The sequence below is a fragment of the Conger conger genome, chromosome 2, assembly GCF_963514075.1.
Source record: "Conger conger chromosome 2, fConCon1.1, whole genome shotgun sequence".
Taxonomy (NCBI): Eukaryota; Metazoa; Chordata; class Actinopteri; order Anguilliformes; family Congridae; genus Conger; species Conger conger.
Window position 1 is genome coordinate 55448636 of NC_083761.1, and position 20052 is coordinate 55468687.

The window sequence follows — 20052 nt, forward strand, 5'->3', positions numbered from 1 at the left end:
ACTTTATTAGGCAGACCTGTACACCACCTTGTCAATGCAAATATTTAATCAGCCAATCATGTGGTAGCAACTATAAATGCATACAAGTATGCAGACATGGTCAAGAGATTCAGTTGTCTTTCAGACCAAATGTCAGAACGGGGAAGAAATGTGATCTAAATGACTTATAGAATCATACTATAGAATGATTGTTGGTGACAGATAGAGTGGTGGGAGTATCTCAGAAACTGCTGATCTCCTGGGATTTTCACACACACCAGAACGGTGCGAAAAACTAAAAACAAAACATGTTATTAATCAGAGAGGTCAGAGGAGAAGGGCCAGACTGACATGTTTGTTAATTTAGCCTTATATCTCCACATGCAGTGCTGATTAAGTGACTGTGATAAGACCAGCTATGAGGCTTATACTCACTGATGCTTGGAAAGAATTAAAGTGAACATCGCCCTTAAAAATAATGGGTGAAAAACAAAACTGATGGCATTCAGTCTGAAAAAGGTGAGGCCTCTGTGTCATGTGGAGCAAGGTCCCCACCATAAGGATGGCCAGTACAGCCTTAGCCATGCTACTTTTCATTTACTTTTCTTTAAGTATGGCTTGTGGAGGGAGCAGAGAGCAGGCTGGGGTGGTGACAGTAAGTTTAGGTGCACTGCTGCAGCCTCACCTGGTTATCGCATGCATTGTGTGCAGGTCTTCAATTTCTGCTGACTTCCACCTCACACATTTCAGGCCCTCTACACACATCACAAACAAAAATGTTACCAACAACTGCCAAAACAGAGTGAGTTATTGCATGTCTAAGTGACTATTCCTATTGGAATAGAATTCTTGTGGCTTATTTGTAAAATTGAAAACAATCTAACATGTTTAGAATGGACATTGCTGTTGATATAATTTTTCTTATGAATGAGGATACATAAAGCCACTTTTGAACATACAGACTTCATCAGAACATATCAAGAATTAGTATTAAATACTATACTTTTTCAACACATTCCTGTTTGTAAAAAAAAAATACATGAAATATTAACTTCTGCTTCTTGTCAAAAAAGGAAATAATTGACATTCTCCCTTGAAATTACTCATCAAACCTGTCAAGGATATGAACCAGTTTGGCCACTTCCTCCGTGATGCAATGTTCCCCTTCTATTGTGTTACTGTCCTCCACACAACATGGTGATGCTACATGGATAAAAGCACAAGGTAACTTTAGTCACTGTCAGGATGCTGCTTACGAAGACCAAGCATTTATACAAGTTTTTATCTTGTTCATTTTTTCAAGGCGACAGTGATACTTGAAAAAGCAGGGAGATGGTTAATACACCAGATGTTTAAAAGAATATGTCTAATACATGAAAATGGATTTCCTGCTGTTGTTCTTTCTTAAAGTTTCTCTTTGTTTTTTTCACTGGTGCAGGTCCTCTGTCAATTCAAGAAGGCACACAAGCTTCTCCCTGGGCAATTTCATGGAAAATTAGGCATTCCCTCTAGGGACGCTATGGTTTGCACCGGCAGCCTTGATTCCATCCAAAGCAAAGGGAGCACCACTGCACTAAGAGCAAGAGGCTAACCAGCAGTGAGCTGCTGACTATTTCATAATTTGATTCATATCAACTTACATTTTCACACATTTGCATTTCAAAAGGACATTACCTTCAATATAGTTTAAGAAAGCTGATCACCTCAGTATTTCAATATTCCCAAATGAATTGAAAATTGCTACGCTTGGAAAAGGAAAAGGAAAGTTTTAGGCGGTTGTTATACTAGCACACACAAGAAGGTCCTGGCTTCTGCATTTTGACCAGGAGGCAGCCTTTTTCATATCACTCACCGTGTTCAGGACCGATGGAACATACTCTATCCACCAACTCTTTGGCTTCAGCTGCCAGCTGTCCCGCAGGGTCTGGGATGAGGGAAGGGCTGTCAGGGATATCTGCTGCTGGAGACATTCTCGGACTCCTGTGGAACAAATGCTTCATTAAACACACACTCGATATTCCTGCTGGTATTAATGTCATAACACTATCATTTTACACTCTTGCTTTAATCCTGGAGTAAAGCTGAAATCTGAAATAACTACTAATTATCACTGACCCTGTTTCCGCACCAAATGAATTGGAGGCAGACAGCACCCGGTGAGCATTCTGGAACAAAAAGGAAAATAAACCTATAAACTGAACATCTTTTCCTCTTTCTTTGAGGGATTCCTCATGAGGGATTAGCTGTACGGTGTCTTTCCCCAAACTGATATTCATTAACAAACCACAAGATGTCAGTGTGGTAATGAGTAGCAGGGGCTGACAGTTTCAGTCATGGAGAACAAACTGTTCTAGCACTTCAACCAGTAAAACTAAAATCATATTTTAAAATATATTCATCCTCTTGCACATTTTATTGTTTGTTCTGGGGTTTGGGCATGACTGTGTTTGGTATTTGGTTATTGACAGTGTTAGAATTCTGCATTCAATAACTGTTGCAATTATTTCAAGGGGATGTGATGGCCCATGAACAATCCAAGGAGAAACACACCCTCAGCCTTCACAATTTCCTTTCATTTTTTCATGAAATATTTGTTATTTGATTATTTGATGACATAATTATGATGTCTGATAGCTGAGCAGAGCATCAAGCCTTAATATCAAGGGGTCAATTGGTACTCTTGAGAGCCAGGTGGTGTCTGTCCAGTTGGGGATTTCCTGAGAAACTTCATGGAACTATAACCTTTTTAATATTTTTTAAATGTTATTTTTATATAATAATATGTATTTTTAAAAGTACAAGAAATGTTGGTAATGACATTTACAGTGCAGTCCATAAGTATTTTAACAGTGGTCAAATTTCTGCTTTGGCTAATCAGAAAAAGCTGAGAAGCCAACTGTTCAATAACATTTAATCCACTAAAATTTGGGGACTATATATTGTTGAAAAATGGATGCAATTCATCCATGAATCACTTAATATATGGCTGTAAATACCCTCAATTTAAAGGCGGCAGTCTGTACTTTAACATCATATTCATAGGTTAATTTAAAATCCAATGTGCTGGAGTACAGAGCCAAAAGAACAGAAATTGTACCACTGTCCAAATACTTATGGACTGCACTGTATGTAGCTAGTGATTCTAACTGCACAAAAAAAAAAAAAACCTAATTTCAGAACTTCAAAAGCCTATATAAATATAGATATATGGAATGTAGGAGAATATAATATGTAATAAAGTAGGAGGAAGGAGATTACTGGAATGCAGCAAAATTGGATATTTCTGCGAAAACCTGTTGCATAAGCCCCTTAATAGGGATCAATATATCCTGTCAGCCGAATTTGTACAGTTGTGATTACTCACCATAATTTTCTCTTGCTTTGCCTCAAAGGCATACTGAGTCACCATCTGGGCTCCCAATGTTCATGCCTCTAACACAGCCACAGAGATTATTACCTGGGCAAATCCCAGTAGCTTTTTGTTGGAAATTTCCAGATGTTTTCTGGTCAGTTCAGATTTCCTCAGTTGGCAATCAAAGACAGAGAGCCTTCTCTTAAGTTCAAGGACGTCCTCCTGGCACAACAAAAATAAGGTGAAAGAGTATGACTTTCACAATCACCATTTGGTCTTCCCATTTAGGTAATACTGACATTTTATTACAATTACAGAAGCTAACTACATTAGGTTAAGTTAGCTAGCTACATTTATTATTCTACAGACAAATACGTTATTAGCTGACTAGCTTAGTCGCACTGTCATCTTACTGAGTTGGCTTGCAAAATTAGCGGGATGTTTAATTTGTTTGTGTATAAATTCATACAATGCAGATCGGAAAAACGGATAACCCAAACTTTAGCTTTACTAACTGTAGCTAGCCAATATAGCTAGCTACATTAGCTAAGGTAGACGCCCCTGATGAAGGCCTGCAGCTCAGAAAACTCCATCCAAGAGTGCTGCAAGATTTCCGTTTATGTACACCAACCTAGCTGGCCTCCCCGCTTTACTGGATCCGATTATTTACTGTACTCTGTTTACTGTCGCTGCATGCATGACGGTCTCTCATAAAATGAGCGCTCTTGTTTCGGGATCGGTTTGATTTAAATTCAGTTGTTTTTGCACAAAAAAAGTCTCAATGTTTAACACAGTAGTTGGCAAGCATGTTGCCATTGTAGTAAACCTGCAAAATGGCATTGAGATTGGTTTTGAAAGCGGTGAGATACATAGGTACAGGTAAAAAAATGTGCTATTTTGAATGGAAGTTCCAACCAACGCAAACATAATATACCGTACCTGTAAAGGTGAATTTATTTTTGTCCTTTGCAGGTGACATGTACTCTCAATGAGCACTTTATTATGTGTTTATTAGACTTATTTATTAGACCTATAATGTAATCTGCTGCTGTAGCCTATCCACTTATAGGTTTGATGTAATGTGTGTTCAGAGATAGTCTACTCTTCTGCATACCACTGTTGTAATGTGTGGTTATTGTTGTTACTGTCACCTTCCTGTCAGCTTTGACCAGTCTGGCCCAGCTCTGTTGATCTCTCATCAACAAGGCGCTTCCATCCACAGAAATGCAGCTCACTGGATGTCTTTTGTTTTTCGCACCAATCTGAGTAAACTCTAGCTTCTGTTGTGCATGAAAATCGCATAAATAAGTAGGTGTACAGGTGTTCCTACTAAAGTGCTCAGTGAGTGTATATTAGCATTCTTTTCTTTGGCTACCTTCACAATTTCAAAATCAATCTTGTATACTGTATGTGTGTGGGCTCTTGCCCTTTGTGATATCTGTGATGTCTATGAAAATGTCGGTGAAATGCTTCATGTGAATTGTACGAATTGTAAGTCAGAGGTACCAGTTTTGACAAGCATAAAATCATTTTGAAAATGTACACTGTAACTGTATCATGTATCATGTCCAGATAGAGGGAGTGAGAGTGTGTGAGAGTGTATGAGTGAGAGAGAGAACCTACTTTTGTACCCTCCAGGCCTTTCAGGTTCTTCTCAGCCAGTTGACTCTTCAGGTCTTTTATCTCGGCTTCCAGCAGCTGAATCACCTCCTCATAGTCCTTCTCAGCGCCGTCTGTCTGTCGCTGCCCTGTCTCTGCAGCCTGCAGCTGGCTCTTCAGAGACTTATTCTCCATAACTGTGGCTGTAGCCTCCTGACTCACAGGGAACCAGGAAAAGGGGTAAGACATACCAGTGATGAGTGACACAAGAGAGCTGGTTCAAAGGATACACATTGTCTCCCTCACTTACTTTATCACTCTCCATCTGAATGTAAATTTACTCTGTAATCTAACAATGCACCTGTAACAAGCTTGCTACTTATACATTTGTATGACTTGTGACTAATCTCCAAACTTGATAGTGTTAATTGCAGCGGCTACCTCTGATGTCTTCCGCAGCACTTCTTCCAAGGTTTTCTTACTGTTCTCTGTGTCCCTCAGTATCGTCTAGGAAAATGTTGGCTCATGTTAAACACAGAGCAGCAAATCACAAAAGGCATAGCACAGGGGGTGTCCATCTACTTTATATGTACATCTAGGTATATGACTTACAAAAGAAAGGCCATTTTTATCCATACAAATTAGGAATATTACAGTGAGAATTCTGTCATTCTGTAAATTGTTGTTTCTTTTTTCACATAAGCATTCCCAAACACTCCCAGAACAGCATGAGTCCATTATTGTGCTTTTCACCTTTAAGTGTTTCATTTTATGCTGAAGCTGAGCAACCTCAGATTGAAACTTCTCCAGCTCCTTAGTGCTGTAGCAGCTCTCAGAATCATAGGTCTGCAATGACAACGAAAGTGAATTGGGAAACAGCAGAGCAAATCACATGTACATGTGCAATTTCTTTCAGCTAGCTACCTGTGTGGATGTTAACAGGGAGGTATTGGATCAAGAAGTTCTGCATATTAGTCTTCGTTGGCATTGGACTATAAAATTATATATGAAAAGAAGTATGTTTCCTTGAGTAGGCACAGAAGACAGGACAAGCTGAAAAATATGTGTTTAAGTGCTTAAAAGCTAGCTTTGATAGTTACCCTGCGCCATAGAAAAGCTCTCCTCAATCACTGAATAAATCCCTTTTCTAAATAGGCCCAGACCATGGGTGCCTCAAAGACTCTTATTTCAGTTATAACAAGCTATCGGGAATCAATATGTCAAGTATGTTTTCTCGTGAGAGAAGAGTAGTAAGTAAAATTACTGGTGAGTGGAAAGCCGAGGTATCCATCAGGCTGGCTGCTTCGTGATAAGAGAACATGAAAGTCCCCTTGGAAATACCTGCCTCACTCAGCTTGTCTTGTAGAATATCTTGTGTGGCCTCCACAAAGTCTGTCTCAGAGACAGAAACAATGTTATGATAGGACAGGCTTGAAAAATATCAGTTGTGCAAGAATATTTCCAGACATGATTAATCTTTTTTTTTCCCCAGCTACAAACCTGCTACAGCACAACAACTGTGGCATACTCTAATCCACACATGCCTGCCAGATTAGGGAGCATGGCCCTGTTGCTTTGGAAGCAGTACTGAGCACAGTGATTGTTTAAGGCACCAGGGGAGACATTGTTCTTACATTCTGCTGTGCTTACATCTCCTAAACTCACCTCTATAGGCCACTGTTCCTTGACTGTCTGTTGTTATGCTCTGTCTCAAGATCCTCTTCTTTTCTTCTGTAACATCTAACCCCAGATACCCAAGAGCCTATGAGAGGGATGATATGCCATAACAGTGGTTATTAGCATCATAATCATCTTTTTTAAATTATCACGTCTGTTTTAGTTTTATGAAAGTCACATTTTCTCACATGCCCACAAGGGGGCAATACAACACTTTAACAACTCCCTGAGTGAACGCAAAATGTGATCAGGTTCAGACCTCTCAAAGCAGTTTATGTCCACCCAAGAACAGAAACATGGTTCTGACTTCCTTAATGGCATAGTTACAAATACTTTGCCTATGTATGTATACATATGTTTTGTGTGCTTTACAAGCCATATTTCCATTTTGTTAACACAATCTTTTCCTTTAACAAATGAAAAAAATTAAATAAATGATAAAATAAATATAGTGCAGGGTGTATCTATTCCACATTAAAGTGCTTTCTAACAAAACATGATCCAATTAATGGACGGGTAGATTAGGGTAAATTGCAAGATTAGAAGGATACGATTAATTTACTGCTAAACCACAGAATCATAAAAAAAGACAGACTGATGATAAATTATCTAAACTCTCTTGATAAACAACCAGCAGCTCTCTGAGGCAAATTACTATGGTTATAATCATTTCAGTACTGTGGCTGTGGAATCAGCTGTTGATTTGGGTTCACTCACCAAGTCTAATTTGTCTGATCTGAGCCGGATGTGAGGATCCAGGGAAATCTTGGGTTTGGCTGCTCCAGCTGTTTGCTGTGGCGCACTGGATCCTGAAAACACACATACAATACAGCTAAATCTCTTTTAATGGTGATTTATTTCCTAGAAAGTTTTTTTTTTTTTTTATCTCAAAAATTTGATTTTCAGGGGCCTGGTAGGGAAATTAAGGTCAAACAAAATTGAACTTTGCCTTGTTCTGTGATCAGTCCCATTTTGCTTCTTGGGCTGTAGTGCACAACAGACCTACTCCACATTACGTTCAGATAAACTGCAGGCAATGCAATCATGATTGAACTTTTCATCTTGCAACATTATTGTAGGCAAAGCAGGCTGTTGGACAGCTCGAAAGGCCAATGTGCCTTGCTGTAACAATGAGAACCTGCTCGTTGAATTTAAAGGCACTGAATGCAGCTTGCACATTGTTCCTGGGCTTAGCCCTACTGCATACAGGCAGACTGCTGTTCCCCACTCTAGGGACATGTTTATCCTTGGGGGATTTATCCCGTTCCAAAACAACAACAGATGCAGCAGTACAGGGGAGGCCCGGCACTACAGCTTTAGTTTGGCACAATCCCTGCCGGCCCCCAGTGCGGATGGGAGCAGTCACTCACAACAGGGGGTGCTTCACTCTTGAGTAGAGAGAACAGGTGGCGCTTGTACAAGCCTCTAAAACCCAAAGCTCTCAAACGTAATTCACACACAATGGATAAAGTATTTTAAAAATAGTTCCCATTCCAAAATTAAACTATGCCACGTGTCATCTGTCATCGTGTAACTTTATCATCAACAGCAAGTCACATTCACAGCAAACACTTTCTAGAAGATATATTTCACACTTTTTCCCAGCGCATGAGACAAATTAATGCTTTCTAAATATCCTAGGTCTGTCCTCAAATTGTTGCGTCTTCACATCACTTGTTGTGACTGGACATCTGTCACAGGCAACAATAGTGTTCATCCCGGGAGAATCCAACCAGCCAATGAGACGCGTGCATGCCTTCCACCGTTAAAGCCGTTTCTAGGTAATGAGATTATGATCAGCCATGAACAATGGTTCAAGAGGTCACTACAGTGACAACGAACAACAAATTCCCTTAGCATATAGGTTTTTACAGACAGAAGAAGAAACAAATTGATGGATTCTGTATGAACTGCCAGGAAACAACATATGGGGATTAACAGACTTGTGTGCAGACATAACAGTGATTTCAGGACTGACTGAGGTTGTAAAGAGTATTTTCAATCAACTGGATGTACAGACTTCTGCTTTACATATGCAGCATGCAGCTCTAATTTAGACGCAATGCATCGACAGTATTAAAGTGATAGTTCACATTGTTGGGTTTTTCATATTGCGTAAGTTCTAGTGTATGTGTTGGACTGATTAGCCCTGACAGTTTTTGTGTGCAATGAAGCTATTTTAGATATTTAATACTTGCTTGCTTGAGACCACAGACCCCAAACACCTGATACCAGCCATTGGAAATGCACTGGGGCATTAGGTTCGTTTGCAAATATCTGCAAATGCACCATAAATACTGTCTGGGCCAAATGGAAACATTCAAAAACATTACAAGAACTGAATACAGGTAACTTGACAGGCAACAATACTTTTCTACTGAGAAGAAATCAGTACTTGGTACCCTTTAACATTAAAAAAACATGTATTTTGTATGCTAAATCTGTAAATATTTAGCAGAGAAAATGATGTATGCTGACCACTAGCAGCATTCACATTTTAACATAACTTGTGTATGTAATTAAATAAGCTGCCCGAATGTCAATGCAGGTGATCACACACATATGCTGTGAAATCATTACACTTTACACTACTAACTATGGCATGATTCTGACAGCAACGTGTACATCAAGTCATATATTGAAAATGAGACAAATCTACAAACTAAAAGCCAAAGTGGTGTCTTTTAGTGTGAGCCTCAGTCAAGATCAAGTAACGTTGCAGTATGAACAGAAAAAAAAATAGTCCTGCCAGCCCAGATACCCAGCTACATTAGGCAACAAAATAATAAACACTGCATAATCTCATACACTGGCTGTCTCTTGGCCCTGTGCAGATCAAGTCATTCAAGGGAGATGAGCTTTAATCTCCAATAGGCCAGGAGTCCAGTTCTGATGTTGCATCCCTTTCCAAAAGTTTCCACAGTCCCTGTCAGCTGAATCAAACAGCACATTCACATCTTTGCAGAGTTTTTCATTCAATGTTGCTGTGTCATAGTGCTACACATTAAAAAGCCCATTTTCCTTCGACTCTTGGTTCCCATGGCAACATGCTAAGGAGCTTGGTATAATCAGGAAAATAACCTAGGGTGCAGAAAATCAGTACCCTAAACAGCAACTCAGCAACAACAGAAATCTCTGATAACTAACTTATCTGGGAGGACATGAAGGCACTTTTTCCAGGCTATTATAGACATGAGATTTGATTTGAATTATAAACACCTTCTATCTGCAGTGCCCTTTGGGGGCATGCGTGGATTATTTCCCGTTGCTGGTTTGATTAAATTTTAACCGCTAATCTAATCCTGAAATTATTGCCATTTCAATGAATCACACATTTCTATACATGTAAGTGCATTTTCTGTCTGATTTAACACCCGGTGTGAGGGATGTTGACACAGGGTTGCTGAGCGTGACATTAATTTAATAGGTTTAAAGAGTACACTTAGCACATGATTCACATTCAATTTCCTCTCTGCTTTGATCATGACTTCCCGAGATAACTTCAGACAATGAGTCCTTTCATCCACAGATTCCACAGGCCTTGAAAATGCCAAAGGAATCTTTGCATTTATTCAGTATAGACGCATAGGAGTGGGTATATACTGAAGAGCATGGTTGGCATTACCCTCATTCTCAGACAGCTCCAGAAGGACATAGCATATAAACCTACTCCAAGCTAAGTGCTTATCATGTACTTTATCAGGGGTGATTTACAATGGCAGCAACCAAAATGCATGCAATATGAAACCATCCAAAAGGCAATCTCTGTACATCAGTGACCTGTCCAGTTTCTTGCATACAGATTTACCTCTGGCACAAAATGGCAGGCGTGCATCACCCAGGTGGTGTCTGAGGCCAGTTTCCCCCCTCATCACTGTAAGTGCTTTGAGTGTCTTGAAAAGCGTTATATAAATGCAATGATCTATCTATCTATCTATCTATCTACTGTACAGTATAGATCTATCTATCTACACAAGTCTGTAGATGACAACGGGAGAGAGACAGAGGCACCTCACATGAAAGCCAATCAGATTAAAGGTACATGAGAGGATGTGAAAGCTTTGGATACACTACCTGAGACATAGATGTCTGAAGGACATATATCAGGAGGTGAAGAAGGCACTGATGCAGGCTCCTCTTGCTGTGTCTGTGAAGAACAGATCAGAAGCAGCACGTTTGCTTCTCCGCCACAGTGACAGGAACACTACACAGTGAATAACACCACATTCTCATTCTCCCCATCCACCTGATGAAAGAAGAGGTTTTCAAGCCGGATTCCAATCCTTACCTCTGGTGATCTGAGGTGCACTTTTAACCGGCAGGAACTAAACCCATTCCCCATGCCCTTCTGGATAGCACTGTGTAAAGAGGTGCTGGTGGGAAAGGCACCTTTCCCAGGAATGAACGCAATCTCCACTGTCCTCTCCTGTCTGTAAGGGCACAGAAACAACACTTTTTCATTTTATTGACAGTGTTGCTCCAGGGTACATGTGACTGATAATTGTGAACTTTGATAGGTGGTCTATATAATTACATGTCAGAAGTACCTGAATTTGGCTTTATTAAGTGTGCTTTTGGCTTCTTCGTGGGTCACACCTATTAAAGATTCTTTGTTGATGGCAATTAGCTGATCCCCTGGTCTCAGCCGACCATCCTGTGGGTTGCACCACAAAACATTGAGTGCATTAGAGGGCTTAAACAAATCATGTGTTAAGGGTGCCTGTCTGAGAAATTAAATTCAATATAAATGTAGGGCATGAACATAGTAATATATGAAAGCCCGATAGAATCCTATACCCCTTGACAGCTGTACGGGATGGTTGTTTATGAATTAGAACACATTACCTTCCATCCTGTATTTCAAAACACCTATTTTTTTTTATTAGCAAGTGAACATAATCTTGGTGAATCACATGAAAATGGCTGAAAACAGGATTTAGAGTGCTTCTACACTTCCATCAACATTCAAAGGGCTCTACCATTGCAACGAGTGCAAGGAGGCTTTAACCAATGTAAAGCTTCATATGAAATATTTATCAAAAGCCATTTCAGATGTCATTTTAAAACAACAGGATACATTTCTGTCCATATTATACATAAGTATACAATATGAGGCAGTATTAAGACAGCGACTCCTGTAAAAAAAAGACTAAAAAATAACATATTTGTTGTCTGATCAAGGAAAATATTTTCAGGAACGAAACACAGGGATCATGCCCCTATGCAGTTAAGGTACACAACTTTTTGAAAGCATTCACTGTACCAAATAGAGGTCTAAGAGCAAAAGCAGATACTAAGGACATACTGAGAATGTGATGTGTTAAATGCCAAGCTAATTAGCGACCATAAAGATTTTGCCTCTGCACTCTGTCCCAGTATGCTTAAAATGCTGTCTCCAAAGCGCTGTCTCTTCATTCTGTTCTGAAGCGTATCCTCTGGGTGCATCTAAAGATGCTGACCACACCTAATGCTCTGGCAGGTCTGCCCACCCCCACCCTCCCTGTCATTCAGAGCGTAACAGCCTCAGAGGCTCTTTAATATAAATAAATACAGCAATTCAGTCCATTCTTTTCTTCATTTGGCTCTATACTTAGACTCATAATCAAACAGGTTAAAGTGCACATTCTCAGCTTTTATCTGAGGGTATTTTTATACACTTTGGTTCCACGATGTAGAAATTACAGCACTTTTTATACATAGTCCCTACCATTGTTCTCTTTCTGTGTGCACCTCTGATTACGATAGCAATATTAACAATAGATACAGGGAGACATGGACTGATCACTGGCTAAACCTGTTTTCACTTATTTTACTTCACTAACCATATCATTGAAAAGCTGTGCTTTTTCATAAATAAATAAAAAAGTTTTAAAAAATGGACCTGAACTCGCCAGCTACCACTGAAGCAAAGGGGTTCTGCGTAATTCTGTGTGCAAATTTGAGTAAAATGGCTTTCTGAGGAGCGCTAAGGTCAGTATACTGTCACTACATAATAATAATAATAATAATAATTTGTTATTTAGCAGCTTATTCAAAGCAAATTTCAGTTGATTTGACTAAGCAGGGAACAATCTCCCTGGAACAATGCAGGGTTAACAGCCTAGCTCAAAGGCCCAACAGCAGTGTGGATCTTATTGTGGCTACACCATGGCTTGAGCCACCAACCTTCCAGGTCCCAGTCATGTACCTTACCCACTAGGCTACAGGCTGGCCTAATGTCTCTCTCACCCTGCGGCAGTCCCCCCCAGACAGGACTTCTTGGATGAAAACAGCAGGCCCCTCAGGTCTGTTGGAGCCTCCACCAATAGTGATACCCAGATTGGAGGAGCGAGCCACTGAGATCAGCTGGATGACTCCTTCCCCTGGGTGACTGACACAACACATACGTGTGCGCTATCAGCATCCTATCTACATCCTACATCTATGTTCATACGTGTAAGAAATCTTTCACTTATTGAGACATGAATTGTATAGAATGAAAAATAAGCAAAGACACTATCCACAACAAGGGAGAAGGCATTGTCATTTAAACGTGGACAGTTCACGGAAGTCTGATCTTACAAATGAAACAGGGATGGAAAGTGTTCATCATCACTTATGTTTCTCCAATTTCAGTTTGACACTTTAAAAAGCTTGGCAGCTCTGAGCTGTTGAGAGCAGCTTTATTGTGTTCCTAAAGTCAGTGATATTTACTTTGTGCCTTTAGCTGTACTCTTATGCCTCGTCTAAATCCTAGTGGTTTTCTTTGCATTCTTAGTAAAATAAATTCATCGGGGTCCATAATTCTCAGTCTTCTGAGGCTTTGTACGTACATTTTAAAAATATCTCACTTTATAATTATTTATAATTCCTGTACAAGTATGTAAGCCTAAATGAATTAACATAATTTCCTAGCTATGATCCAACATATTCTATTTTAAGCAAATAGGTCTCTGCAAAAGCAGTGCAAATGAGCATATACTGTATATGCTGATTTATAATATAATCATATAAGCATTATAGAATATATCATCTAGAATATATAAATACAGTGAGCTCCATAAGTCCTGGGACAAATGCACATTTTTTTCTTGATTGGGTTCTGTATTTTTACATTTGTCTGTGAATTAGTTTTGGCAAAGTAAATACAGTAAATAATGAAAGATTTGATAGTACAGTTGTGGAGGTTGTGCAATTTTGTATTAAATACACTCAGTGATCACTTTATTAGGTCGACCTGTACTGTACACCAGTTTGTTAATGCAAATATTTATTCAGCCAATGTTTAATGAAGTGCTCACAGAGTGTATATTTTGCCGATTACTTGTAAGAGTAATTCTGACATGGATTGCTGGATATGGACACACCCTCAAATTAAAGCTGATAGTCCCCACTTTAACCTCATATTTAATTTAATGCTGGAGTACAGAGCCAATACAACAAAAATTGTGTCACTGTCCCCAAACCTTTGACAGGCAGTACAGCAATGTAGCAGAATAACCAATGAGGTCAGATCTCCTGATAATTATTCATCCACATAAATAATAACACTATCAAACTCAGTTAGATGTGTAATGTGATAAAATCACTTTATTTAATTCACAACAGGTAGTAAAACAAGTAGTGTCATGAAATACACAAGAGGTAGCAATGTCAGCCCAACAGTAAAATGCAGCTATGCCAGCCTGACCATCTTGAGAATTGAGCTGGTCAAGCTGGGTATGGGCTGGTCAACCATCTAGTGCTGGTAGCTTGTCTGAGCTGGTAGCTGGTCAACATGCTACCAGCAGTTTCAAAACATAGCTTGAGCTGGTCAAACCATGTCAAGCTGGGAGCTGGTCTGAACTGGGCAACCAGCTGCCAGCTGTTTCAAAACCTAGCTTGAGCTGTTTTTTCAGCAGGGAATGATGGGGTACTATGAATGCACACAATCAAACCACAGTTTGCTTCTAGCCCGGAAAGATGGCAGGTGGATGGTACCTGAGAGACCGCAGCAGTGGACCTGTACCATTGCAGATGCTTTGAGATCCAGCGGGGCTCAGAAGTAGTGGGCTCTGTGATCGTGATGAGGAGGAGGATGAAGTGCTGTCTAAGCATCTGCCTGCTTTAAAGAGAGGAAAAATATGAATCCACATTATACCCATAGAGGATAACCACCAACTACTTATATGTATAAATGAGAAAGTATTTTGGATTTAGTAACAACAGACATTTCTTGATTTGAAATTATTAAATGGCAGGTCTATACAAACTGTTCATTTGCACAGTTAAATATAATCTTTCACAGAACACTACTGGATACTTGGGATAAGTCCGGCAGAGGCAGATGTTGATGATTGCATAATGGACAACTATGCTGTCATAAGCCATTTTTGAAGAACGATTACTTGAGGACCACAGCTTTGTGAAGTAGTCCATTTCAAGCACAAAATTATACAGTATTTTGTAATACAAGCATGTTAAATAACAATAACTATTACACTACATTACTGGAAGTGATCACCATTGACAAATGCAGAAGTAGGGGAAACTGTATTTCAATTGAAGTTGTTACTGTTGCTTTAGGCAATGTTTATTATGAATAGAAAGCTTAAAGCAGTGATTCAGGGAATCTGTACCATGTTGATTTGGCGAATTTCTTGCAGAGCCTGTACTACTGTTGTTAGATCCATATTTCTCCAACAGCTCAGTAAATTCTCTCCTTTATCAAGACAAGAGGGGGAAAAGCATAAGTTAAAAGGAATCCTTTCACCTTCTTGTTCCCTGCTCTTGTCAATGTTATTGAATGAGTTTTCATAAAACATAACAACTCAGCTGGCTTGAAAAAGGCTGAACCATGAAATTGAACGGTTACCATGAAGATTCTATGCTAGCACAGAATGTCATACATGGGGAACAATTCTGGCAATCACTGTTTTGTAAAACATGCAAACCCATAAAACAGTAATCAAGAAGTCAGCCAAGAAGAATGTTTACTCAAATGTGAACAAAATGAAACTGCATATATTTTGTTTATGACTAATAAAATTAATCACGCCAATTTATTTTTTTATTTATTTTGGCCAACCACCTCTTTGGGGGACATTTGTCCCCCTATGTACACCCACCCTTACCATTCCATCCCCTAGCCCTTCCCAGACTCACTACAAATGTAATCAAATTACAATTTTAAACAACATGTTCATTGGTTTGTACAATACATTAAATATTATCATTAGATATTGCAAAAATCAAGACATTGTTGCAGCAATTGTTAGTTAATTGAATGCTTGTGCCTGTCCATCATGTGCAAACATCAGACATATATCGTTCTCCATAAATGTATCTGCATTTCATATGTGCTGTCCCTAAAGTCTCCCCAAGGCCCAATATGCCAAGTCATTTGAAAGTTTTCAGTTTGGCTGTGTTTGGGTCATTATACACTCACTGAGCACTTTATTAGGTAGACCTGTACACCAGCTTGGGGAAGCAATGTAACTTTGACCATGGAATGTTGGTGCCAGACAGGGTGGTTTGAATATCTCAGAAACTGTTGATCTGCTGGGATTTTCCCACACAACAGTCTCTACAACAGAGGTCACCAACCCAGGACCTGGAGAGCTACTGGGTCTGCTGGTTTTTATTTTCACCTTAAAATCAGCACCCTGTTGAGACCCAGGTAACCAGGTGAGGTGAGTTAGCTGTGTAATCATCTGCTCTAATTGATTAATTAACTGCAGAGTAACAGCGAAAACCAGCAGACCCTGTAGCTCTCCAGGACCAGGGTTGGAGACCACTGCTCTAGAGTTTGCAAGGAATGGTGCAGAATTCTGCGTATGCCTTTAATCATGTTTCCAAACACATGTAGATTTTAGGTCAGCAAAACCTTTCCATCTCAGATCTGAAACAGTCATCTTAAAAGTGGACTCCCCCTCCAAGGTTTACCGTTTCTAGGAACACCAGCTGAGCTTGAACACCACTAAATTATTCAACCTCTGCCAATGCGCTGTCAAGTACTATAATCCAAAGCAAAAGCAAAATCCTGCATAGAAAGAAATTCTCACATACGGTAAGAGCTAGACAACACTCTGAAAGCTGGACCTACACTTCAGAGAGTGTCAGCATACAATGTAGCTGAACCCAGTTGGGCTTGTTTTTCTTGCACAGCAGGGTGTAATTTCGATGTAAACACTGCACTGAAGGTCAAACACGGAGGGTAAAACAGTTACAGGTTTTATAGTATGGTGAGTCCAGCGCTGTATAGCAGTATACAGCACACTAAGCTCAGCAGTGTCTCGGCATACACTGTGGCCTTTCAAGCTATTTATTTATTGATTAGTGACCAAGGTGTGGTCAGTTCCTTCAAGAGACAAATGTGTTCCTTGATTAGCAAGCATCCTGATTAGTCAAATTAGCTACGCCCATTGGCAGTCACATTTCCATTAACTGAATCTCATGCACCTAGAAAGCACAATCTAAATACATAAATTCCCTGGTTAACTGCCTCAGCTTTGAGCTAGACTAGTCATTTTCATTAGCATGATCTGCAGTTTCTGCTTGAATTTCAGCCAAAAAGTGGGACTTTTTGAAACATCCATGGGAAGTCATCAATCGATAGGGAGGAAGAAATTCACAGGATAAGTGGACTAAATGTATCCACATGTTCACACATTAATGTAACATTCTACCATAATATAATGTCTGCAAACATTCCATATAACACCTGAAATGGCAGAAACAAAGCAGAAATCTTTTGTCTACTGCCTTAAAATGAAACGACAAAATCGGAAAGCAGCCCTTTTTTTCACAATGGGTAAATGTTTTGAAGACTTGCATACTGTTATGGATAGATGAATTGGCTTTTCCCAGTGATAATTTTCCACTTTGATGAATGAAGGCCATGTAAATACTGTAGGCTGTGGAGCTGAGGAACAGGGCCATGTGCCCCAGGGCTGCCCAGGGCTTTCCAGGAGGTGCAGCCAAGAATCACACATGCTGCCAAAACACTAGCATAGATCTAGTTCAGATCTAGAATAATGCTAATAATTATTATTTGACTTCAAATATTAAAAAGCCAAAACATAAAACTTTTGAGAAGAGGTCCAGAGAATCACAAATAATTGTGACAAAGTGAATCACTATTTAATGATGGAGGATAAACCGATGATTAGTGCACTGACAAAGTCTCAAAGCGACATAGCTCTGAAAGAGTCTGAAAGAGGTGATGGTAAGGCATATCATAATGACTGTTCTTGTTTTCTGACTGATGTTTTATTGGTTGAGTTACTGCGGACAGATCCTAACACTGCACCATTCCTTCATCACTGAACTGCCTGCCTTTCTTCATCCAAACAGGTAAGACAGGTGTGTGCACATGGTCATCAACAGCGTACCGGGCCTCCTCATCCCTCGCAATGATAAGGCGCATGCGGTTGGTTGCAGATGCAGCTCTTAGGATGTCAACAGCCCTATGAACAAAAAACAAACTTTCATTCAATTATGTATCAAACATAAAACTCATAAAGGCATTATCGTGGTTCTTTGAAAAGGCTAATACTAATTCTGAATTCATCGTAAATACGAAACCCAAAATACGACTGAAAATTACAAACAACCAAGCACGAGGACAATTTAATATTTGTCTGCCATTGTTTGAATATTCTGAACAACTATCTGGCCAAAAATGCATAAAATATAATTCCCTAGAAATGGCTACTTTTGAAACAGTTCTCCAATTGAATTCAATTTCAAGTATTAATAAATGCTGCTTTTTGGAAAAATGTCATCACAATCATCCTTAATGCTTAACAAAGGGGTCAAATGTCCCATTAACCTTTCATTGTGGCATTCAGTGCCATCTTAAGAGAGGGTACTTCATACCTTTCACTTGTGATTCCTATTAAACTTTCCCCATTCACTTCCAAAATCTGGTCTCCAGACTGCAGTTGCCCTGCAAGTAAGAATTTAACACACATCATTAATCCAGTCTTATTTGGGAGATTTGGAAGTATTCTCGTTAGGATACAACCCATGTAATTAAACATGACAGAAAACATCAAAATAGTGATTTGTTTAAGACTGTAGCAGACAAAATTAAAGACGCAGTTAATTCAAACCACAGAAAAATGTAGAAACAGTTAAAATAATATTATTATATGTATCTCAGTAAGTCATTGTAAATTGCCATTCAGTTGTTTGAACAAATATCCAATTTAATTGTTTCTACAGTGCCTGACATTATGTTTACACAGAATAAGTCTGCAATGGAACCACAATTTATAATGCCATTTTGGATATCTATTCAGTTTTAGAAGAACGGCCTGATCTGGGAGTAAATTAATAATGAAGAAGAGTGCATACAAAGGAGAAGAGGGATACAGGCATCACAGGGATGTCACAAACAATACGCTTCAGATGGAGTGGAGTCCAACAAATAGGAAATAGCCTCAATGGCTAATATGTAATACTAATTGCATGGTTATAATACACCCTAATGAGCCGTTCCCTACTCAAATCCTACTTATGGGTAATAATGGAAACTGGAGAGCATTTGAAAAGTTTAAAAGAACACTTATACTAAAGCTCATTAGGCACTCTTTGGGAAGTGTCACTGACAATTTCCTTGACATTTTCTATCTCTGATACACTCTTTAATACTTAACAAATGTATAAGTTACATTAAATCTCAATCCAATATGAATTCAATTAAAAGATGAACTGACTGTGCTTTACTATCAGCAAACTTAAGAGTGCAACTGGCAGTCAGTAGGTATGACTGATGCTTGACCCACTCTGCTATGCCAGGCTCCTCAAGTGACTCAGTCCCAGTCAGGCTCCTGCCATGTAGAGATATGGGACTACTGAAAGTGGGGCACATTTTATTAATGCAGTCCTTAGATGAGTGCTGGCACTTGCAGTGCTGGACCTCACTGTCATCAACATTGGTCGGTGTTTACAGTGCTGTGAAAAAGTATTTGCCCCTTCCTGGTTTCCTCTATTATTGCATATTCGTGACACGGAATAGTTTCAGATATTTGGACAATAATATTATACATTATATAATAAACACAAAACAAACAATTGCCCCCTTAAACTTAAACTTAATAACTGGCTGCACCACTTTAGCTGCAATAATTGCAGCCAAATGCTTCTTAAAATTTTATATCAAATGGCTGTGGAGGAATTTTAACCAACTCTTTTTTTCTGAACTGCTTCAATTTAGACAGATTGGTAGATTTTGTTTCTACCCCAGCCACACCATCTCTATAAATACTTGTATGACTAAAGTATCAATTGTTTTGACATACTGACATACTTAGCCTACTCATAAGATAAAACAGCTATTTACTCAAGTAAACTATAACAGTAGCTATCTAGCAAACTCATTCAGCCTATCTTTATTTATTGCGATCATGCTAACTAAGTGATTTCCGAGAACAAGCTAATAAGATATTAACTAACTATACATTACTGTTATTGCTATGAAC

General features: G+C 39.2%; 1 protein-coding gene across 1 annotated transcript in view; it reads right to left on the reverse strand.

Annotated features, from left to right (window-relative positions):
* Positions 1-1078: 1078 nt before the first annotated feature.
* Positions 1079-20052, reverse strand: part of LOC133121261 (syntaxin-binding protein 4-like) — a 30801-nt gene continuing 11827 nt past the window's right edge. The window contains exons 4-21 of the mRNA XM_061230467.1: positions 18446-18515; positions 17959-18033; positions 15205-15287; positions 14567-14690; positions 12836-12977; positions 11155-11261; positions 10896-11037; positions 10682-10754; positions 7325-7416; positions 6596-6692; positions 6195-6322; positions 5684-5776; positions 5372-5437; positions 4955-5143; positions 3437-3553; positions 2095-2144; positions 1832-1959; positions 1079-1182 (exon numbers count right to left, since the gene is read on the reverse strand). Coding sequence (XP_061086451.1) covers positions 1079-1182; positions 1832-1959; positions 2095-2144; positions 3437-3553; positions 4955-5143; positions 5372-5437; positions 5684-5776; positions 6195-6322; positions 6596-6692; positions 7325-7416; positions 10682-10754; positions 10896-11037; positions 11155-11261; positions 12836-12977; positions 14567-14690; positions 15205-15287; positions 17959-18033; positions 18446-18515 — 1880 coding nt within the window. The remainder of the gene's footprint in view (positions 1183-1831; positions 1960-2094; positions 2145-3436; positions 3554-4954; positions 5144-5371; positions 5438-5683; positions 5777-6194; positions 6323-6595; positions 6693-7324; positions 7417-10681; positions 10755-10895; positions 11038-11154; positions 11262-12835; positions 12978-14566; positions 14691-15204; positions 15288-17958; positions 18034-18445; positions 18516-20052) is intronic.